The sequence below is a fragment of the Myotis nattereri genome, assembly GCF_964212035.1.
Source record: "Myotis nattereri genome assembly, chromosome: 13".
NCBI classification, from domain to species: domain Eukaryota; kingdom Metazoa; phylum Chordata; class Mammalia; order Chiroptera; family Vespertilionidae; genus Myotis; species Myotis nattereri.
This window is the reverse complement of record NC_138088.1, coordinates 18,140,460-18,165,598: the sequence shown is the minus strand read 5'-3', so window position 1 is coordinate 18,165,598 and position 25,139 is coordinate 18,140,460. Positions and strand designations below refer to the sequence as shown.

At 37.8% G+C, this 25,139-nt stretch overlaps 1 protein-coding gene across 3 annotated transcripts in view; it reads right to left on the bottom strand.

Annotated features, from left to right (window-relative positions):
- MICU1 (mitochondrial calcium uptake 1) overlaps window positions 1-25,139 on the bottom strand; it is a 168,791-nt gene that overhangs the window by 118,889 nt on the left and 24,763 nt on the right. For all 3 annotated transcript variants that reach the window (XM_081105258.1, XM_081105260.1, XM_081105259.1), the window contains exons 2-4: window positions 12,251-12,412; window positions 9,050-9,218; window positions 1,888-2,050 (exon numbers count right to left, since the gene is read on the bottom strand). In XM_081105258.1, coding sequence (XP_080961384.1) covers window positions 1,888-2,050; window positions 9,050-9,218; window positions 12,251-12,411 — 493 coding nt within the window. In that variant the 5' untranslated portion in view covers window position 12,412. The remainder of the gene's footprint in view (window positions 1-1,887; window positions 2,051-9,049; window positions 9,219-12,250; window positions 12,413-25,139) is intronic.

Genomic DNA, 25,139 nt, shown 5'->3' with positions numbered 1-25,139 from the left:
ACATGACAATATGAATTGATGTATCTTCAAGTTCTCTGATTTTTTTTATCTGCCTGCTCATATTTGATGTTGAACTCTTCTAGAGATTTTTTAAATTTCAGCTACTGTACTTTTTAGATAAAGAATTTCTATTTAGTTCCTTTTAAAATTTTCTATTTCTTTATGGGTAGTCTCTTTTTATCAATACACTATCTCCCTGTTTCCTACAGTTCTTTGTCTATGGTTTTTCTCTTGCTCTTTGAGCATATTTAAGGTAATTGATTTAAAGTCTTTGTAAAGTAAGTGCAATGCCTACCTAGGCTTTCTCATGGGATGTTTCCTTTAAAAAATTTTTTTCTGGTAATGGGTCATATATTCCTGATCACTGGACTGTCATGTAATTTTTTAAAATTTAAAATTGGATATTTTTAATATTATAATGTGGTAATTCAAGAAATAAAATTCTTCCTGCATCCCAGGTTTGGTGTTGTAACTCATGCCATCACTTTGCAAATTATTTTTGCAAAGACTGCATTCCTTATCATGTGTCACCATTGAAGTTTCTTTTCTATCTAAGCAGTCAGTAAGTGACCTGATAGAGAATTCCTTAAATGTTGGAGGCAAAAAGAATTAAAAAACAAAACATAAGCCCCCTAACTCTTCCACTATATGCAGACTGGCTCTGAGGTGGGGCTCTCCTTTGATATTTAGCTAGAAATTTAACAACTCCACCTTAACTTTCACCTCCTTACAGGGAGCCCAAAAACCAACAAGAGGAAAAAGCCCACTCAGGTCTTTCCAAGCGTGTGTCTGGCCCTGAGAACGCATGCTGCACTCTGGATTCCCCTACGCAGTCGCCCTTCAAAGCTCTTCTCCCCTGAAATGTCTTCCTCCTCAGTGTCCTCTTTTCTAGGCTGTTCAGTCTGTCTGCTGCTTGTCCTATCTGCCCTCTCTTAGCCTGGGAGCTGCAGGTAGTATATGTCTTAAGCTTTTTCCGTGGATGACAAGTGGGAAACCACTCCAGCTTGAGGTCAGTGAAAGAAAGGGCAAGCCTTTGCGCTAGTCCCTCAGGGAGCAAAAGGCCACAACACTTTTTTACCAAAATTTAGCAGCCTCTTTCTTCATTAAGCACTCCCTGGTTGCTGTACATTTTTTATTAGATTCCAGAGGTCCACTATAGTTACTTCTGTCCATTTTTGGCAGCTTAATGGTTGCATCAGTGGAATTCACAGAGCTCTCAACTCTGTCATTTTCCCCACCATGTTTCCCATATATATTTGTAAATTGTTACATTTAACTTAAAATGTTAAGCCATTTATTTTCTTTCATCACACCTTGTTTGTTTAGGCTGTTTCCTCTATATGAGACATCCTTTCCACTACTCTTTGAGCATATTTAAGATACTTGATTTAATGTCTCTGTGAAGTAAGTACAATGCCTATATAGACTTTTATCCAAACTCAGATGCATTCTCTAGAAATCATTCTCCCACCTTTCAGATTTAACTAAGTGCCCTTGTTTATACTGCCACAGCACCATCGTTCTTTAACAAATCACTACATTCTTGAAGTTTCTCATAACTGTTTCTGTCTCCCTCACTAACGAGCAGCTTGACAGCAGTCACTTTGTAATGCACTGCCTTCAGGAACGTTCTCATTACAGGCAATGAACCTCAGCCGGAGTAGTACACCTTCCTCAATCCTTTAATCTGGCTGAGGATTGCCACATTAGACCATAGGCTCCTCTTTTGTACTCCCAAAGCCTAGCATGATGCCTGACATATAGTAGCTACACAGTGAGTATAATTATTGCACGGACCTATAAAGTTTAGGGAATACACAGAAAGAAACAAAGTAGTATATAACAAAAAGAAATATCACAACCTCATTTTTCACATGAACAACTTACGTTCTGGTTGTTTTTCATTGGGTGTTATGGATCGCACAAAATCTTGTGGAGTCATAAACACTTCAGATTCACCATGCTCACTGATTACTTTCAAGGTGGCAAAATATCGGAAGATTTTGTCTGGTGTGGAATATGCTCTAATCCTATTCTCGTATTCCATTACCTAAAATTAGAAATCCAGGGTATTATTATTAAGCAATTTTCATTTTCATACATTTTTTATCTTATTTTTAGGGAATTTTAAATTATATAACTTTTTTCTATTACTAGATTTTTAAAATATTAGAAATAAACTTGAATTTCAAAAGCTTGAACCACTTTCTTCCAATATACCTTTCATACCTTATTTGAGGCAATACTTGTGTAACTTCTGTTTAGAAATTTTTGAAGAATTTTCTTATTTTTTAAATCATTCAAAGTTAGCAAAATTGAAAAATGTCATACAAGAATTCAAAATATCTCAGTAACAGGGGTATAATGCCATATATATGGTAGTCTACAGGTTCTTAATTACCAAGTCTTTAAAAAGGAATAGATTTTACAGTTTTTACTTCTATGAAATTTCCTGAATCCTAAAACAAAACAGACTTGGGACTTCATAGTTTTGAACAACTAATAGTCTTTCAAATACAAAGTACATAAAATGATAGCATCAAAAAATAAAGTTACATACCATGGAAACTTAGTTATTAACAGGTCTCAAACAATAAGACTTCTACTTTTTCTATAAAATTAAGCAAACTGCCAGAGATCCTCTATTTATAGCATACTTAGAAAAGAGCAGACTTGGGAAGAGCACAAGCAAATATCTGAATAGGAACAAAATCACATAAGGTATACATTTAGCTAAAAGATCAGAATGTTAATATGAAAACTCATTTCCTTATCTGGGATCCTAGCCCCCATTCTGTGCATGGGACAAACAAAATACTGTAACTTCTGCATAGCATTCTTTTTACAAATTCTAGTATGAGAGAAATCTCTTTCATCAAAATACCAAATACATAGTACTTTGGTGAAAAGATTTCTCTCAGACCTGAATTTTATATGTTGAGATAGTCAACAATAAATAGTATCTTATAAATAACTGGTTAGAAAATGTGTCAAGGCGATACGATCTAAAATCCCATCAGTTCAATGTCTAAAAAGCAATACATAACATTAAGAAAGACACTGTTAATGTTTTTAATTTGCCATGTTAACACAGCCATTACTATAACTGTCAGTCTTGGCTAGATGGCCACTTTGAGGTCACTGACAGCAGCGGTTTAACAATGGTCTTAATTCCACTGCCAGATGTGCTTTCAACAACTAAGAAAGGACTGCTAATTTGTAACTATACATGACAAGAGTCTTCCTAATGCTAATTTTCATAAAAATCTGAATACTGACTTCAGAGATTTTATAAAAAGACTTGGCATGTGGCAAACACACTAAGGAGCTTTTCGACCCCTTAGTGACCTTAAGACTTAGCCAAAAGTCTTAAATCAAACGCATTTTATATTATACTACAACTATCTGCTGGCTAATACTTGCCACAGAATAAACTACTTTCTTTAGGCCCTCTATATATTTGTTCTTCTGAGCAACAACAAAAAATAATCAGTTTGTGATATTTAAGATATAAGTTGTAGCCACTGCTAAAGATGGCTTTGTGAACCAAAAATAGTTGAGTCAATCATATACAAAGGTAGAAAGATAACTTAAAAGTTAATGATTTTCAGACTGAAAATCAGACTCCTTGGTTGTCGTTTTTTTCTCTTTCTTTCTTTCAAATATATTTTATTGATTTTTCACAGAGAGGAAGGGAGAGAGACAGAGAGTTAGAAACATCGATGAGAGAGAAACATCAATCAGCTGCCTCCTGCACACCCCCCCACTGGGGATGTGCCCACAACCAAGGTACATGTCCCTGACCGGAATCAAACCCGGGACCCTTCAGTCCGCAGGCCAAACCGGCTAGGGCAGACTCCTTGGTTGTTACAATATCACTAAATTATGCTGCTTAATATTATTAATAAGTTTTAGTTTGAAACAATAGGTCAAGGAAAGTAATACACTTTTTGCATTCCTGTATTGGTAGAGTTTCATACAGACAAACTGTATAGTATGTATTTTGTTTTTCCACTTAGCGATGTATCTTGGAGATCATTCCATATCAGTTTATATGGAACTGCCTCCTTTTAAGTGGTCATGTTAAAAGGAGCACTAACAATAAAGTGTTCAGAATACAGCATCCACTCTCCCTCTAAAAATCAATGGAAAAAGTATCCTCGGGTGAAGATTAACAACAACAACAAAACAAAACAAAACAAAAATAGAATTACCATATGACCCAGCAATTTTATTTTTGAGTACATATACAAAAGAATGGGAAGTGGAATATCAAAGAGATATCTATGTACTCATGTTCATAGCAGCATTATCAACAAGAGCTAAAATGTGGAAGCTACCTAAGTATCCATGAATGGATAACTGGATGAGCAATATGTAGTATACATATACAACAGAATATTATTCAGCCCTAAAAAAGGAAGAAAATTCAGATATATGCTATAATATGAACAACCTTGAAAACATTATACTAAGCACAATAAGCCAGTCACAAAAAAATGAAAATACTGTATGCTTCCATTCGTATGACGTTCTTTTAGTATTCAAAATCATAGTGACAGGAAGTAAAATGGTGGTTGCCAGGGCTAGGGGGAAGGGGTAGTAAGGAGTTATTATTTAACAGGTTTATATTTTCAGTTTTATAATATGAAAACAGTTATAGAGATGAATGCTGGTAATGGTTGTACATTGCTATATACTCTTTTCAATATGTACTGAATACCATTGAACTGTACAGTTAAGATGGTAAATATCATGTTATATGTATTTTATCACAATAAAAAATATTGAAAGAAAAGAGAGACCCTGGAGGAGAGGAGTGGGAAAACAACTAATGAGAAAAAATATAAAAGAGCAGTTAAAAGATACAAAGGATAGGTTCTTTTAAATCCAAGTGGAGTTCCAAAAGAAAGAAATGACAGTGAAGCAATATTGAGGTGATGTCTGAGAATTTTTCAGAATTGAGGACTTGAGGTTTCAGAAGGGACAAAAAATTTTAAAAATGAATAACAAAACAAAATGAGAGAAGCATGCACAAACCAACAAAAACTGCATCCACAAACTAAGTGATATAATTTTCCTAACTCTTTGCATCTGGAATTTTTAAAAAATAAATAAAACACATAAAACAACCAGGCCATGCATGGGAATAAATAGTAAACTCAGGTTACTGGTTTGGCTCTGATGTGGAAGAGAGAAAAATGGGACTGACAAGAGTATATAGCCATGTGTATTTTATATTCATTTGGTTTCTTTTTTTAAAAAAACAACTGAATCCCTGGCCAGGTGGTTCAGTTGGTTGGAGCATCATCCTGTACACCAAAATGTTGTGGGTTCGATTCCCAGTCAGGGCACATACCTACATTGTGGGTTTGAGTCCCAGTGGGTGCGTGCAGGAGGCCACCGATCGATGTTTCTCTATCATCAATGTTTTTCTCTCTCCCTCTTCCTCTCTCTCGAAAATCAACAAAAACACTTCCTTAGGTGAGTATTAAAAACAACTGAAGCAAATATAGGAGAATGTTAAAATGACAAAACAAGTATTGGGTACATGTATGTTCATTTTAGTAGTCTTTATTTTCTTGGATATTTGAAGTATTACATGAAAATCAAGAAAACATAAAGGATCAAAAGTAAAAAGTTTGAAAGAAAACTGAGGATGTCAAAAGTGCATGTAGATGTGGAGCAATTTGGAATTACAGGGAAAGAAGGTAAATGGGACGCAGCTAGAAAAACACTGATCGTAAGTGCAGTTTATCATTTAATTAAAGACGGAAGAATCTTTAATGTGACTGCATAGGTAGACTATGCAAAAACAAGCACAAAAACAAAGAGTAACTGACAAACAACAGCAGAAAGAAAGAACAAGTGTTGACAAAAGTTCTTGGTAAGACAGGAGAACATGTGGGATGATTATGCTCGAACAGAAAAACAGCTCTTCCACTGAGACTTTAGTGAAAGAAAAAAGAATTATTTCAAACAGGGACAAGAAAGGTTTTTATAGCGATGGAGTTAAAAATTAATTACATCACAGCTTTCATTTTTTTCTAATTTATGAGATATGGTCATCTGTTGAACAGATAGCAGGAGTAGAAAGTGGAAGGTTCAAAATAAATGTTTATATGGGTCATTTTAGCTCTATTTTGTAAAAGTTTAACTCTAAATGAAACTACTGGAGTAAGAAAAAATTGAAATTTCCTTGAATTTATTCAGGGCAAAAGATTTAAATAAATGTATCGTGGAAACATTGGGATAGTTGACAATTAACTTGTGATACATAGCTTTCGTTCAAATTCACCTCAGTAAGAAATGAATTTAGGGTGAGGAGAACCAAGATGGCGGCATAGGTTAAAGCCGGAGTTTGCTGCTTTGAACAACTACTTCAAAAGTGAAACTAAAAGACGGAGGGACATCACCCAGAACCACTGGAACGCTGGCTGAGTGGAAGTCCTACAACTAGGAGGAAAGAGAAACGCATACGGACACTCAGAGGAGGCGCAGTGCTGAAGTCAAATTCTGAGGTGCGGAGTACGCGCGCGGAGCGGGCTGGCGGCGGAGGGCGCGGTTGGCGTTTTCAATCGGGAGGGAGTCGCAGACTCTGAGCTCCAGATCCGGGCGAGTCTTTAGGGACCCAGACTCAAACGGGAGAAGCGGGTCTGCCTGGCTTCGGTCAGAGCGAGTGCAGCTTTCTCTCCGAGCTTTGCAGCGGGTGCTGGGACTCAGAGAGGCAGAGCCCCTGAGGACAGGACTGAGAGCGGCCATAACTGCTCTCTCCAGCCCACCCTGTTGATCCTGTGCGACCCGCCCCGCCCAAGCCCTGCACAGAGGCATTTGCCGGATAGCCTCAGGCAAACGCCAGATTAGCACCTCCCTAGAGGACAGAAATTCTCTCACTGCTGACACAGCTGATTCTCATAGCCACTTGGCCTGGAGGTCAAACCCTCCCTGGAATTAGCTATAACAATCAAAATTTAACTATAAGACCACAAACAAAGACCACTAGGGGGTGCATCAAGGAAGCATAACAAAATGCGGAGACAAAGAAACAGGACAAAATTGTCAATGGAAGATCTAGAGTTCAGAACCACACTTTTAAGGTCTCTCAAGAACTGTTTAGAAGCCGCCGATAAACTTAATGAGATCTACAAGAAAACTAATGAGACCCTCGATGTTATATTGGGGAACCAACTAGAAATTAAGCATACACTGACTGAAATAAAGAATATTATACAGACTCCCGACAGCAGAACAGAGGAGCGCAAGAATCAAGTCAAAGATTTGAAATGCGAGGAAGCAAAAAACACCCAACCGGAAAAGCAAAATGAAAAAAGAATCCAAAAATGCGAGGATAGTGTAAGGAGCCTCTGGGACAGCTTCAAGCGTACCAACATCAGAATTATAGGGGTGCCAGAAGATGAGAGAGAGCAAGATATTGAAAACCTATTTGAAGAAATAATGACAGAAAACTTCCCTCACCTGGTGAAAGAAATGGACTTACATGTCCAAGAAGCGCGGAGAACCCCAAACAAAAGGAATCCAAAAAGGACCACACCAAGACACATCATAATTAAAATGCCAAGAGCAAAAGATAAAGAGAGAATCTTAAAAACAGCAAGAGAAAGAAACTCAGTTACCTACAAGGGAATACCCATACGACTGTCAGCTGATTTCTCAACAGAAACTTTGCAGGCCAGAAGGGAGTGGCAAGAAATATTCAATGTGATGAACACCAAGAACCTACAACCAAGATTACTTTATCCAGCAAAGCTATCATTCAGAATTGAAGGTCAGATAAAGAGCTTCACAGATAAGGAAAAGCTAAAGGAGTTCATCACCACCAAACCAGGATTATATGAAATGCTGAAAGGTATCCTTTAAGAAGAGGAAGAGGAAGAAAAAGGTAAAGATACAAATTATGAACAACAAATATGCATCTATCAACAAGTGAATCTAAGAATCAAGTGAATAAATAATCCGATGAACAGAATGAACTGTTGATTATAATAGAATCAGGGACATAGAAAGGGAATGGACTGACTATTCTTGGGGGGGAAAGGGGTGTGGGAGATGCGGGAAGAGACTGGTCAAAAATCGTGCACCTATGGATGAGGACAGTGGGTGGGGAGTGAGGGCGGAGGGTGGGGCGGGAACTGGGAGGAGGGGAGTTATGGGGGGGAAAAAAGAGGAACAAATGTAATAATCTGAACAATAAAGATTTAATTAAAAAAAAAAAAAAAAAAAAAAAAAAAAAAAGAAATGAATTTAGGAAATGAAAAGATTTAATAACTTCATCCAAAAAGACAAACAGAAAATCCAAATTTTTCAAAGAAATTCTTCTTGCAAATATGTACCCCCTACCCCCCACCCCCACAAAATACAGAAATAAGTCAAATTATCTTCTTGCATTGATTAGGTATATTTTAGCAAGTGAAGGCAATTTCCTGAATTTTAATGTTAACATACAAAATATCTAATAAATTCACCCTTCTGACTTTTCATCACTCATGTCTGCTGAATTCAAATGCCCAATATCATAGGCATTATTATAGTGAAACTAAAACTTTTCTGAGAAAAAGCATAGAACAGCAGGTCGTGTTAAACATATAGAATGTTGAAGTCCTTTGAAGTTCATGTTGTCCTCAAATTTATTTGACTTTCTGGAAATATCTGTTTATTTCCCAAGATATTTTATTCTACCTTTACAACTTGACATCATAAATCTTTATTACCACAAGGACTCAATTAACATATATGAGAATGTTCAACATCAGAAAGATCAGAAAGCAAGATCAATGTTAGGTAGCTAAATTGAAAGAATGAAGAAAATATAGGCTAATCCTGATTAGTAATCTTAGGTCCTTTTCCTAAATCCATTAACTTTACATTCTAAGAGTATGTTTGCCTTAGAACATGATGGAAAATAGTGAAGAGGTGAATAACTTCAGAGTGAATATGAACCATATGCAATATATCATAAAAGAAACTGAACTGTTATTATAATCTTGGATTAATTATAGTTCTGATTAATTTATATAACTGTGTTCCATACTTTTCTATCTCTGAATCCAGAACGTTTCTTCTTTTTCTCTTCTGGATGAGGCTCAGGACAAGAATCATCAGCCTTTTTTTCATGGTTACAAACTTCCCCTTCATCTTTATTCTTTCCTTTATCACCAACTTCACTCTTTTTAACAGATGGTGGAGATTCTGCAAGGGCTCTAGATTAAATAAATAAATAAATAAATAAATAAATAAATAAATACACACACACACACACACACACACACACACAATTAATCATGAAGGTCCATCATATTAACCAAAAGATTTTCAGATACAGCTTAGGAGGAGCAACAGCAATGGAATTTGTAAAAAGTTTACATGAAGAAATTCCTCAAAATATTAAAAATAGAACTACCATATGATTCAGAAATCTCAATCTGGTTATATATTCAAAAGAACTCAAAGCAGTGTAATAAGGAGATTTTTTTCACACTCATGTTAATAGCAGCATTACTCACAATACCTAAAACGTGGAAGCAACCCAAATGTCTACTGATAGATGAATGGATAAAGAAAATGTGGTATATACATAGAATATGTAGCCTTAAAAGTAAAGGATATGACACCAAAAGCACAGGCAACACCTGGAATGGAAGCAAAAATAGACAAGCAGGACTATGTGAAACTAAAATGCTTCAACACAGCAGAGGAAACAATCAACAAAATGAAAAGGCAATACCTGAAATGGAAGAAAGTATTTGCAAACCGTATGTTTTATAATAAGGGGTTAATATTAAAAATATATAGGGAACTTTTACAACATAATAACAAAAAAACAAATAACCCATTAAAAATGACCAAAGGAACTAATAGACATTTCTCAAGAGAAGATACACTATTGGCCGACATGTACACCGAGTGGCCAGATTATTATGACCACTCCATCAGTACTTCGTTGGGCCACCTTCTGCCTTCAATACTGCGGTGATTCTTCTTGGCATTGACTCCACGAGATGTTGAAAGGTGATGTGAGGAATCTGACACCATGCCTGATAAATAGCACTGTCCAGTTCTGTGAGATTTGATGGTTGTGGAACCAGCTGCCTGATGACTCTTTTAACTTTATCCCACAAATGCTCAATTGGATTGAGATCTGGTGATTGTGGGGCCACCTAAGCAAGGTAAACTCTCCCTTATGTTCTTGAAACCACTCCTGCACAATACGAGCACCATGGCATGGCGCACTGTCTTGGTGGAAGAAGCCATCTCCATTGGGATATGCCATCAACATGATAGGAAGAACTTGATCAGCAACGATACTTAGGTATGTTGTGCTATTCAGATATAGTTCCACATGAATTAAAGGGCCCAAATCATGCCAGGAAAACATGCCCCAAACTATAAAACTGCCTCCACCAGCTTGAAGAGTTGTACTCATGCATGTGGGGTGCTTGCTTTCATGCTGTTTCTGCCAAATTTTCACTCTGCCATCTGCATGATGCAACTAGAAACGTGACTCATTGGATCACATGACTTTTTTCCAGTGCTCGACTGTTCAATCCTTGTGTTCCTGTGCGAATTGGAGACATTTTATCTTGGTAACTGCAGACAGCAAAGGTGTCCGAACGGGCCTTCGGCTTCCATATCCCATATGATGCAGTGTACGGCTAATCTGCCTACAAACGTCAGGTGGTCATAATAATATGGCCACTCAGTGTATAATGTAATTATTGATTGGCTGACTTGGGGTGGTAAATATACAACACAATTTTTAGATAATGTATTGTTCAATTATATACCTCAAACCTACATAATTTTATTAACTAATGTCACCTCAATAAACTCCATAAAAAATTAAAGTAATTGTTGATAGATATGTACTTATTGCTTTTTTATTATTCATATTTTTCATTTCCTTCTTAAAGAGGACCCTTTAACATTTCTTGTAATATTGGTTTGATGGTGATGAACTCCCTTAGGTTTTTCTGTCTGAAAAGTTCTTTATTTGTTCTTTAATTCTAAATAATAGCTTTGCTGGGTAGAGTAATCTTGGTTGTAGATCACTTTGAATATTTCATGCCAATCCCTCTGGCCTAAAATGCTTCTGTTGAGAAATCAGCTGACAGTGTTATGGGAGCTATAGGTAACTAACTACTTTTCTCTTGCTGCTTTTAAGATTCTTTCTTTCTTAACCTTTGGCATTTTAATTATGATGTGGCTTAGTGTAGGCCTCTTTAACTTCATCCTTTTGGGACTCTGTGCTTCCTGGGCTTGTATGTCTACTTCCTTCATCAGGTTATCCTATCCCCATTTTACATACGAGGAAATCTAAGCACATACATGCACACTCACAAGTGCACACATACATCACTAGTGAGACTAGAAAAAAAGTCCATCAGTTCCTCAAATAGCTAAACATAGAGTTACCATATGATCCAGAAATTTCACTCCTAGGTAAATACCCATCAGAAATGAAAACATACTCTACCCCCAAAATTGTATACAAATAGTCACAGCAGTATTACTCATAATAGCTAAAAATCAGAAACAACCTAAATAGCCATCAACAGGGATGTGAATAAATAAAGTGTGGTATATACTCCGTACAACAGAATATGATTTGACCATAAAAAGAAATGAAGTAGTGGTTCATGGTACCACATAGGTGAACCTTGAAACCATTATGCTAAGTGAATGAAGCCTATCACAAAAGATCACAGATGATAAGATTGCATTCATATGAAATGTCCAGAATAGTCAAATCTATAGACAGAAAGTAGGTTAGTGGTTGTGTGGGCCAGAGAATATGGAGAAAGTGGAAGGTGACTGCTAAATAGTATGGAGTTTCTTATGAAGTGATGAAAATTTTTGGGAATTAAATAGTGGTGATGGCTGCACAACTTTGGGAATATACTTAAAAACACTTAATTTTACATGTTAAATTGTTAGATTATTAAATTTATTATATTATCTTAATTATTATAAGTGTATTAAAGTTATTAAATTGGTAAATTAGTTTAAAATGTTCAGCAAGGAGACAGGCAGATACTAAAGCAGAATACTTCCTATTGGTTGCTTTGAAATGATAGCAGAATTCTCTGAAACATCTTATTTCATAGATAAATATTATCAATGCCAAATTATTTATGCAAGAAATTTTGACACAAAGGTAAGCCAGAAATCAATTCTTTTTAGAATTGGAAGAATGAAAGTACATGTAAGAACAGGATGCTCAGCTAACACTCACCTCTTCCACAAAAGACCAGTACTTGCAGTTACTGCAGATGCTCCCAGAAAAGCCACTACCATTAGTCGCCGCCTGACCTGGGTGGGCTGTGATCCTCCATGGTACCATCGAGAGCCCAGGGCCAGTTCTGCCAATGCATAAAGTGACTTAAGACGAAACATCCTGTGAAGAAAAAGTAGAAATGTTACTTCTAACTAGTGGTGGTGATGGTGATGATGATCATATCAATTCCACAAACAAATATAAGTATTTAGTGGTAGACACTATTCTAAACACATTGCAATACCACACATCATCTCATTTAATCCTCAGAACAATTGTATAGAAAAGTACAACTAATAAACCACTACTTCAAGGGCCAATGCAGACCAACAAGAAAATCTATATGTATAAAAGCCTAAGTGACCATTCGAATGTTCGACTTTTCAACTGGTAGCTGTGATGTGCACTGACCACCAGGGGGCAGATGTTCAATGCACAGTAGTAGATCCAGAATCTGAACCAAGAGTGGACTGACTCCAGAACATGGAACAGACTGATGAATCTCAGAGAAAAGAGGGGAGGTGGAGGGCGGGAAGAGATTAACCAAAGATCTTATATGCATACTAGAGGCCTGGTGCACGGATTCATGCACCGGTGGGGTCCCTCAGCCTGGCCTACGGGGACTGAGCAGAAACAGGCAGTCCAACATCCCGAGGGGTCCTGGGTTGCGAGAGGGTGCAGGCCAGGCCGAGGGACCCCACCGGTGCATGAATCCATGCACTGGGACTTTAGTAAATATATAAAAAGGCTACTCCTAACAGGGTGGAGTTCCAGACCTGTGGTGAGGACACAGCCACTGATGTCCACGAAATTTACTAACGTGCCACATCAACAGAACTCACAGTAAAGCCATCTACTAGGAAAACTTGGATCAGTAGAACTTGGGAAAGTGTCCATGGGGAGGAGATGTCATCGTATGAAATTCACTTGGAAACTGCATGTAGAAGTGTTGCCACTAAAAGTCCCTAGGAACTGAGTGCCACTGGGTGTCCCACATGCTGCTGGCCACTGCAGCATACAAGGAGCACACTAGAATCAGAGAATAGCACCCCTTCCTTTTCCAGTCTCCCTCTAGTTCCTCTACTGACAGAGCTTAACAAAAACTGGAAAGGACGAAATTTCCAATATCACAAATAAGACAATGGAAGATGGGTTTAGAGCTGAAAATCAACAGTTTGGTAAGTGGCACATCCATTTTACAGATGTGAATATTGAGATACAGTGACTTGCTGAAGACTAGTCACTACAGCTAGAATTGGTAGATCCAGAATCTGAACCAAGAGTGGACTGACTCCAGAGCCCGGATTTTAACTAGGACACTTTGCTGCCCCTACCTGTAATGTTAATATTACTTTTGTTAAAGTAATTTAAGTTTTAATTACAGTAAATCTTTTCCCACTCCTAGAGCCTTGGAAGCCCTCCTCCCCACTAGGTTCTTTTGTTTCATACTTATAACTTCACCTGTTCCTTTAACTTTTTTTTTAAATTCAGAAATATCTATATTAAGTCATACTGTTCAATAAACATTCACTCTTCCATCCCGTAGGTAAATAATACTTCCCCACTCTTTTTGTTTTGGGTGTGTATCTTGCAAAATGCCTTGCTATGACCAACGAAATGTGGCCCAGTTCCATGAAGTTCTTTTAAGAGCTATTTCTGTTAGCCTTCTTGTGCCCTTCACTCTAACCAAGAGATTATGCCTCAGGAAGACATTAATCCTTCAACCTGGGTTCCATAATGAACAGATCTCAGCAGAGAGGCAGGCAGCATCAGGACAAGCTGAGCCAGCTGAGCAAAGCCAACCTACAAAACGCTGGTGAGAAATAAATGTTATTGTAAGCCCTGAAAATTTGGGGGTTGTCTGCTACCACAGCAAAAGCTGACGAATTCAGCATCTAAGATAAGTTCTAACACAAAAAAATTAAGTTCATACTATTCAGCCCTATGTGATACCTAAAAGGCCCCCAAATTTTTATATTTTAATTGGACAAATTCACATTAAACATTTTGGAAATGGTACATTTCCATCCTGAATACATATAAATATACTAGAGGCCCAGTGCATGAAAATTCATGCACTGGAGGGGCGGGGGTCCCTCAGCCCAGCCTGCCCCCTCTCACAGTCAGGGAGCCCTCAGGGCCAGGAGGTGACCTGGTGATCAGGGGAAGGCAACACCCCCATCACACCTCTGCTGCTGCCATTGCTGCCAACGCACGCCTTGGCTGGCCCTGGTTATCTGAGCCTCTGGAGGCCCTGGGCTGCTGGGCAACTGACATCCGAGGCTTGCCTACACCTCGGGCGGGCCCTGGGAGGCTGGGGGACTGAGGGTGGGTCCAGCCGCACTGTGTTCCTGCCGCGCTCCCCCCCACCCCCTGGCTGGGCTGAAAGGACTATGGGACTCCGGCAGAAGGCGCAAGGAGTGGCCGGACCCGTCCACTGCATGCCTGCCACCTCCCCGGCTGGGCTGAAAGGACTGTGGGACTCTGGTGGGGCTGAGGAGACTGGGTGCCGCCATCTTGTGGCTATGGGCACCGCCATCTTTGTGATGGTGGGATGGTCAATTTGCATATTCCCTCTTTATTAGATAGGATTGGATATAGATATTGGAGAATTAAAAAACAAAGAAAGACCAGCATAAGACTGGGTCAGTCAGCAAAGGCTTTTGTTTAGTATTGAGCCTCAAAATGGTGTAGAATTTTGATCAAGTTGATTGAAATGTCAGGGGCATCCCAAAAGACTTAGGATCATCTCTGGCATCTCAGTCCAGAGAATTAATAGCAGGATATTGAGGCCAGAGTAAAGTCCCTAATTCTCTTATTCCACCAGTCAGACTGAACGAGAAGGGGGCTTTTTTTTTTCTGGTTACATGACTTTCAAATCAAAGTATCCATGTTCCTCCCATTTGATTTTCTCAAAGCATAACTGACTGCTTCTTAATTTAAATTATCTTGCCCTTAGTAGGGATCTTTATGGTAGTTAACATTTGTTTATATATAAGTTTTCCTCCCCGACTTGGCTCTGAGCTTCCTTTAAGGTTAAAAATATGGCTTTTCCTCTTTCTAAACCATAGTCTAGCACAAGGCCTGTTACAGTACATTATACATGTCATTTCTTCAATAGTTCTAATCTCATTCCCCAAAGTACACATTAAAAGCTATTTCTATTCACCTTCTCTAGTGCCATTTTTATAGATGCCAGGTAAATAGAGAGAAAAACCCCACTGAGAACAGGTTCTATTATAATTTAATCCTTAACTTTGTAGTGAAGAAATAGTGTAAGTAGTTCAATGTGTTAATTTTTTATGAGATATCAAACAGATTTATGATCAGCTTTCCAACTGAATCTAGAAAACTGAATGGGTGAATTGGCAGCAGTTATGCAATAATGAAGATTAACATACAAATTTATGACGTAGATTAAATTAAATCAAAAGCAGTGTATTTTTCTTCCCTAACAGTGCCACGTGCGCACACACACACACACACACAGAAATGCCTCTAAAAAATAGCTTTCCATAGTGTAATGGTTAGCACTCTGGACTCTGAAAAATAGCTTTGATGTGAGCTGAAAATGATGAAGAGGTATTTCTAACCAAGAAATGTCAAGGAGGCAAGTGAAAGATAGTTTTGTTACTAAAGCAGAGCATTATCTATAATAAGTTTTTTGAAACCTGCAATAGTATATTACTGCCCTGTTTCTGTATCTATTATTTTAGGACTATTAAACTTGATGTATTGCTTTTGGTAAATTTCAAAGGGTCACAGAAATAGGAAATCATTTAATTCAACATCCTTATTTTACAGATGAAGGAACTGAGATCCAGATAAGTTATGTGGTTTACTCATAGCTAATTAATTAAAAAACATACAATCGATCTTAGAATTCCTGATTTCCAGATAAATAACTTAAAGGGGAAAAATTTTAATAATCTTCTCAGCAAAATAAATGTAATAGGCACACTTCAAAAGGAAATGAAATGCCCAATTATAGAAAGATAAAGACTAGTATAATAATATAATCCAATGTGAGATAAATATGAAAAATGATAATCATAAAATATTATTAAAATATTATTTCACAAACAGAAATTTGGCACAAAGATATAAAAAAGTTGGAAAAATAAGTAAGAATGGCTCTAAAAACTATGAAAAGATACTTAATCTCACTCATAATAAGATAGTACAAATTAAAACTATACTGAGATACTGTCTTCCACTCACCAAGCTGGCAAAAATCCTAAAGTTTGAAAACATACTTGTTGGCAATGCTATAGAAATGCCACTGCTGAGGAATGTGTAAATTGGTACACTCTATGGGGGATAAGTTGGCAACATCCACCAAAATCACCCATACAAATTGCATACATTGACCCAGAAATTCCACTTCTGATAAAATAGCCTGCTGATATATCTGCACACCTGTGAAATTATACACGTGCCACAGTTATTCATTGCATCATGGTTTGTAACAGCAAAAAACTAAAAAAAACACCCAACTCCAATGTTCATCAAGAGAGGACTGGTTAAATGATAAATAATATATAAGGCAATACCATGTAGCAATAGCATGTATAGATTTGAAAAGAGTTAAGAGATACTATTATCTAAATACAGCAAGGTGTGGAATAGCATATATAGTGTGCTACCTTATGTAAAAAGGAGAAATAAGAATGCATATTTGTATGTTCTTATTAAGTAACTGTAGGAGAACACAAAAATGTACTAGCAATGGTGCTGGTTGGGATGGGAGATGAGATAAGAGACAGAAATTTTTACAATATACTATTTGAGTTTTAAAACTATCCATGCAAACAAATATACAGTAGCTATAATAATAAAGGCATAATATGCTAATTAGACCAGACGTACTTCTGGACGACCTTTCAGATGAAAGCTGGGGCTGCAAGGGAAGCCTGGGTCCCAGGTGCCAGAGGGAAGCTGGTGCTGGCAGCCGGGGGAATGAAGGCCTACTCTTGCATGTATTTCGTGCATCGGGCCTCTAGTTTCATATAAGCATTTTCACTGAAGTTTAAAGGTAGAATGCAAGGTAATATGTGCATGGCAATCAAATTAATGTAAAATATATATGCACTTTTAATTTATAAAAAATGTAGGTAATGTTAATAAATTTAATGATCCTCCAGAAATATTTTATTTAAACTTTTTCATTTAAAGAAAAATAAAGGCAGGCCCAGAAGTTGATGTTTCATTTTCCTCTGCCAGAAACTGTCATTTACCAGCCATAATAGTGGGTTCAGGCCCAATAATATTTCAGCAATCAACCCATATGATGACAAAGTTCCTTACTTAAAAATCAAATTCATATCCCAAAACTCTGATTATTGGCACATCTGGAATCAACTTACCAAACTATTAAAACTCCAGACCTTATCCTGATCCTGACATAAAATATCTGTTTGCACTCTTCTGAGATTTACCCCCTTGTATTTTTTACCTTTGACAATTGCACATTTAAAGGACTGCTGCCCTGGCTGGTGTGGCTCAGTTGGTTGAGCATCATCCCATGCACCAAACGGCCACTGGCTCAATTCCCAGTCAGGGCACATGCCCAGGTTGTGGGCTCAATCCTGACAGTGGGGAGAGGGGGTTGCAAGCAGAAGGCAACTAACTGATCAATGTTCTCTCACATTGATGTTTCTCTCTTCCTCTCCCTTCTTCCCTCTAACATCAATAAAAAAATATTTTTAAATAATAAAAAAGGACTGCTTGGTTTTGCCAATCCTTCCACTAGTCTAAATAAACCTCTGTTGAACAATTACCAACTATTACCCAGCACTATTGTTAAAAGCAACATCTGCTAATTCTGAGGCCAAAATAAATTTCTGAGATCTACCCAAACTTGGCCACCAACAAAACTTAGGTTTCAATTTAAACAGAACTTCAAAGTTCCAAAGTGTTTATAATTTACATGAACTAAGAACTTTAGAAAACAAGAACTCAGTGTCCTTTACATCTGAATTTCCAGAATACAATACAGCATCTGGCATAGCGAGTATATGTAGATGACGACTCAATGCATCCTATGAACCTGCAAATATGGTTGCTCTCTAAAAACAATACTGCAAAATCAGCACAATATGGGTTGCCCACAAAGTTTACCCCATTCATCCCAGTGGCAGCTATATACAAACCATAGAATTAAATTCAGTAGACCTTCAGAGCCTCAGCCATTAAATACAGGCATAACTCCTTTTCTTGTGCTTTGCTTTTTCACACTTCTCAGATATTTAGTTTTTACAGAACTGAAGGTTTGTGGTAATCCAGTGTTGAGCAAGTGTCTCAGCATAATTTTTCCAACAGCATTTCCCCACTTCATGTTTCTGTATCACATTTTGCAATTCTCACAATATCTCAAATTTTTTCATTATTATTATATTTGTTATGGTGATCTGTGATCAATGATCCTAGATGTTATCATTGTATTTGGGGACATCACAAACCATGCCCATTGAAGACAGCAAACCTAATCAATGAATGTTGCATGTGTCTGCCTGTTCCACCAACTGTCCATTCCCCCATCTCTCTCCATCTCCTTGGACCTTACTACTCTCCTGAGACAAACAATATTAAAATTAAGCCAATTAATAACCTTACAATAGCCTCTAAGTGTTCAAGTGAAAGGAAGAGGGGCACAGCTCTCACTTTAATTCAAAAGCTAGAAATGATTATGCTTAGTGAGGAAGGCATGCCAAAAGCCAAAATAGGCTGGAAGCTAAGCTAACTTGTGAACGAAAAGAAAAAGTTCTTGAAGTAAATTAAAAGTGCTACTTAAGTGAACACATGAATGATAAGAAAGGATGAATGAGAAGAAAGAAAGACAGCCTATTACTGATAGTGATGAGTTTTAGTGGCCTAAATAAAAGAATAAACCAGCCACAACATCCCCTTAAAGCCAAAGCCTAATCCAGAGCAAGAACCTAACTCTCTTTAATTCTATGAAAGCTGCAGCAGAATCATTTGATGCAGAGGTTGGTTCATGAGGTTTAAGGAAAGAAGACATCTTCATAACATAACATAAAAGTGCAAGGTGAAGCAGTAAGTGCTGATGTAGAAGCTGCAGCAAGTTTTCCAGAATATCTAGCTGAGATAATTAATAAAGGTGGGTGGCTACACTAAACAAAAGATTTTTCAACGTACAAGAAACAGCCTGATATTGGAAAATGATGCCATCTAGGACTTTCATAGCTAGCGAGAAGAAGTCAAAGTTTCAAAGCTTGAAAGGATAGGCTGACTCTCTTGTTAGGAACTAATGTAGCTGGTAATTTTAAAGTTGAAGCCAATGCTCATTTGCCATTATGAGAATGCTAACTCTATTCTGTTTGTGCTCTACAAATGAAACAACAAGAACACATCTGTTTACAAAATGTTTTATTAAATATTTGCAGGTCACTGTTGAGTCTACTGCTCAGAAAAAAAGATTCCATTCAAAATATCACTTCTCATTGACAATGCACCTGGTCATCAAGATCTCTGATGGAGATGTACAATGAGATTAATGTTGTTTTTATCCTGCTAACACAACACCCATTCTGTAGCCCATGAATCAAGGAGTAATTCTGAATTTCAAGTCTTTTATTTAAGAATTCATTTCATATGAATATAGCTGCCTCTGATGGATCTGGGCAAAGCAAATTAAAAACCTTCTGGAAAGGATTCACCATCTATGCCATTAAGAACATTCATGACTCATGGAAAAGGTCAAAACAGCAACATTAACAGGAATTTGGACAAAGCTTATTCCAATCCTCAATAATGACTTTGAGGGGTCAAAGACTTCAGTGCAGGAAGTAACAGCAGATGTGGTGGAAACAGCACAAGAACTAGAATTAGAAGTGGAACCTGGAGTTCCTGTCAAGATGGAGGTATAGGTAAATGGGGTACTCAAAACCTCCCACAACCACATCAAAATTACAACTAAATTACAGAACAACCATCATTGAGAATCCCCCAGAAGTCTAGCTGAATAGAAGTCCTATAAGTAAGTATATAAAGAAGAAGCCACATGAAGATGAGTAGAAGGGTTCTCAGCCCCACACCAGAAATCCCAGCCCAAGATTCCAGTGCCAAGAAGAGAAGTCCCCAAACATTCTGGCTGTGAAAACTAGTGGGAAATGTGGCTAAGACAGAGGGCTGCTGGAATCCCAACCAGTTCCTCTTAAAGGGCCCATGTACTGAACTCACTACCTTTGAGCTCCAGCACTGGGGTAGCAACATGAAAAGCACCATGAATATATGGGGAAGAACTGAATTATCTGACCTCTGAACAGAGCTGGAGGGGCAACTTTCTCTCAGGCAGAAATGCTGGCAGAGGCCATTATTCCTTTGCTGAACCCTCCCCTACAGAGTCCCACAGAGTCAGTCAGCAGGCAGGCAGGCACCGTATCTGAGTCTCCATAAACAAGGCTTACACTGTTCACCTTGCCCTGGTGACTTCCTGGTGAGACTCCACCCCATCCAAGTTGCAAGCCCACCCAAGACATTGCCAGTGGCTTTCCATACAAATGACCTCTTTCAGCTCATACTTCAAATTTTCCTAAAATCTCTCTAAAAAGCAGCACCTGCCTCTAGCTGGTACGGCTCAGTTGTTTGGAGGGTCCTCCCATGCAACAAAGGTAGCAGATAAGAGCACATACCTAGGATTGTAGGTTTAATTTCTAGTCGGGTTGCGTTCAGGAGGCTTCTCTCGCTCGCTCGCTCGCTCGCTCTCTCTCCCTGCATCCCTCTCTAATGTAAAATATTTTTAAAAAGGCAGCATCTGGCCTCTGCATACCCTGTACCTTTTGCTAAGTGGCCCCAAGCCTGGCACTAGGGGCAGCCAGCCTCTGTTTGCAGCTTGGCCTCTCCAGGGCAACTCCTATCCCAGCACAAGTAGCAGCCATCTGCAGATCACTCTAGCTCATGCTGGGTGGCCCCCCGAGAAGGACATAGGCAGTGATTGACCTTGCACTTCCCAGAAGACCCCAGAATCAGAGCGCTTGGTGCACATAGTGCTTCAGACCATGTCAGATTACAACCCAACTACTTCTACGAGTGACTCAAAGGGCAGGCTTAGTGGCACCAACGCCTCACTAATGTGAGTCCTGCTCTGTGGGGTTAGCCCCAGTACAGCAGCTCTTCCACTGTAGTTGCTGGTGGTCCTCGCAGCCAGTTGACCTGGGAGTCAATCCCTCCCAGTGACTTGCCAACAGCAACAAGGCTCAACTACAACAGGATAATATACACAACAGAATAGTACACACATGGGTGGTGGGGGACACACATGGAAGGGACACACCTGGAGCACCTGGCACAGGTGACACTGAGCCCTATAGGATGACTACTACATAAGGCCACTCTACCAAGACCAGGAGAAGTAGCAGTTTTGTCTAATGCACTGAAACAAACAGGGTCAGATGCAATTTTAACACTAGTCTATCCAGTGTTATTTTTTAGTAGAATGTCATTTTTATTTTAAAAAGTCTAAAACTTTCTCAACCTGAACCATTTCAATACTTTTCCAATTCAATTTGACTGAGCTCTATCTGGGATGACTAAGAAGAGGTTTTTTTTGTTTGTTTTTTATCCAATGTTTTGCTTTCTAATAACTTGAATAGATTATTCATTAATTATATTACTGAAAAGAATGATTTAATATAAAAAGTAACAAAGTTCTCAAAAATATCCCAGAAGTGTTTCATCTTCACACACTACTGGAAAACAAGATTACATGTCATTCTGCCATCATATTTCCCCTTCTGAAAACAGAAAAATAAAACCAAAACCTTGAAATTCTGAATGAATTATAATAGTAATCATGTCAAAAATCCATATGAAAAAGTTACAGTATGCCCAATTCAACTGCAGTATAGTGACATAATTATGTCAGTGTTTCACAACACAGATGAATATACTTTTTTCTTAATCTATTTTACCAAGGCTACAACATAGAACAACTTATTAAGTACATAGTAGGCAGTAATGCAAACATAAACAAGTGTATTTATTTCACGATATTTGCAATGATTCTTTGCAAAGGGTGTGAGCTGTCCCCCAAATGTGTGCAATGTATGAAAACAATAGTTTCTAGAACATAGGAGAATAGAAAAAAATGAGCACCTGCTATTGCTGTATTTAAGATATATGGACTTCTGAGAGCAGGTTTAAGTAGCTGTAAATTAGCTGGCCAAGTTATTCCTTGTGCAGACTATAAGAATTATTATAATTAACACATTGACATAATTCATATTCATAGTTTATAAACCCCATAATCTCACTAAACTGGGTTTATGTACTAGTATCTGCCTGAATGCTGAAGCATGAGTACTGAGTCTAATACAATATACAAAGCCTAACATAATACTTTGGGCATTAAACACATTCAAATGTTTATTGATTTAAATAGTATATCATAAGTTGAATAATGCTAAATAATTATAAATAAATGACTATATAATATAGATAGGTTATTACACTAGAAATAAATATAGTAAAGTTTCTCTCTTGGGTTTATCATTGTTTTGAAGTGTATTAGCATGATAAATACTGTACTATTCCACAAACTGAGCCTTCCTTAAGGCTCAAATGAAATTCCAACTCATCTGTATGACTTAGATAAAGTCATCATTACTCTTAATTTCTTCTTCGGAATTCCTACAGAATTAGCATTCTGAGCCACTACTATGGTACCTTTTTATTAAATAGTTTTAATGTATACCTGTCAACTTGCCAAGGAGATCACAAATGGAAAAATAAGAAGTATGCTTTAGGCTTCTTAGTCTCCTCAGAGCCAATTAATGAATTTGAAATTACTATTGATAGCAATAACAAATATTACTGTTCAATTACACTAGAGCAGATACAAAAAAACTTAGGTTCTTTTTCTAGCTCCACTACTAGCTAACTATGTAACCAGTAAAAGCCTTACCTAAGACTATTCTGGCAGATACAAAGCACAAGTGATACTTATGTCTAAGAGTCCTTTCTGACTTTAAGAGTTCATTTCAGAAAAAAACAAAATGTAAAAGTATTTTGCATTTTTTGTTAGAAGAAAATCATCCTAAATGCTTATAATGAGATAGCATGCTACATTAGCCTCACTAGTTTAAGCAAATTGTACATAATCCAAAATGTACAACTGCCATTATTTCATTCAAGTCATTAATTAGCTATCTATTGAGCAAGGTATTATGAGGACACTACAAGAGGCACAAAAATGAGCAAGACACAGACCTACAAACACCTTATAATTTGAACACAAAACAGCTATTCAAATAACAATAAGGGAAGGCAGGGGGAAAAGATAAGAGCTACAAGAACATACTGACAGGAATTCAAAGAAAGGAACTATTACATTAGGTAAGAAAGTTGGAAAGGGCTCAAGAAAAACACCAAGGAAGAAGATTTACTTAGGATAGGAAAAAGCTAAGCATTCTTCACAAACAAGTTTGGCTGAACACATTATCTTAGAAGAGTTTGCCATTTTTTTGCTTTGTCATTTTTTTCCTGAGGAATGAAGCTACTAGAAATATCTTAAGCTTTAATTATGCCAAATAATTTTTAAAACATCCTATACATTTCTTTTAGATGAAATTAATCAGATTGAAAGTTCTGCATTGAAGACACCAGGATGACTGCCAAAATACAGTAAAGATTAATGTTCACATCTAGAAAAGATGCATTTTCATACCTCAAAGTGACATTACTGATGGAACAAATGAGGAAAACTCACACTTTAGCTAACTCTGTTCAGAACTTTTTAAAATAATCTGGGTGAGAATGTAAAGTTATTTTAAGTCATATAAGTCTTTAACAGTAAAAAAAAAATTACTGTAGGAACAAGAATCATCTCATAGAAATGTTGGGCTTGACACAGAACTTTTGTACATATTTGTGCTAAATGAATAGGCTATGGAAAATGTCAATATCCTATAGGACTCAACTTTCTTTTTTTTTTTTTTTAAATATATTTTATTGATTTTTCACAGAGAGGAAGGGAGAGAGATAGAAAGTTAGAAACATCGATGAGAGAGAAACATCAATCAGCTGCCTCCTGCACATCTCCCACTGGGGATGTGCCCGCAACCCAGGTACATGCCCTTGACCGGAATCGAACCTGGGACCCTTCAGTCCGCAAGCCGACGCTCTATCCACTGAGCCAAACCGGTTTCGGCTCAACTTTCTTTTTTAAAAAAATATATTTTATTGATTTTTTACAGAGAGGAAGGGAGAGGGACAGAGGGTTAGAAGCATCGATGAGGGAGAAACATCGATCAGCCGCCTCCTGCACACCTCCTACTGGGGATGTGCCAGCAACCAAGGTACATGCCCTTGACCAGAATCGAACCTGGGACCTTTCAGTCCACAGGCTGACGCTCTATCCACTGAGCCAAACCAGAAAGGGCAGGACTCAACTTTCTTTCTTTTTTTTTTTTTAATATATATTTTATTGATTTTTTACAGAGAGGAAGGGAGAGAGATAGAGAGTTAGAAACATCGATGAGAGAGAAACATCGATCAGCTGCCTCCTGCACATCTCCTACTGGGGATGTGCCCGCAACCAAGGTACATGCCCTTGACCGGAACCGAACCTGGGACCTTTCAGTCCGCAGGCCGACGCTCTATCCACTGAGCCAAACCGGTTTCGGCAGGACTCAACTTTCTGATACCACCATGGCTCAACTTCTCAAACACACACACACACACACACACACACACACACACACACACATACACACACAGAGCCTTTTTACTGCAATAATAAAACCTGAAACTTATGGCTGGTGAAGGAAGAAATGAAGAGTGGCAATTTCCTTTCCCAAATACTGCACTGAAAAACAAAGCGAGGAGA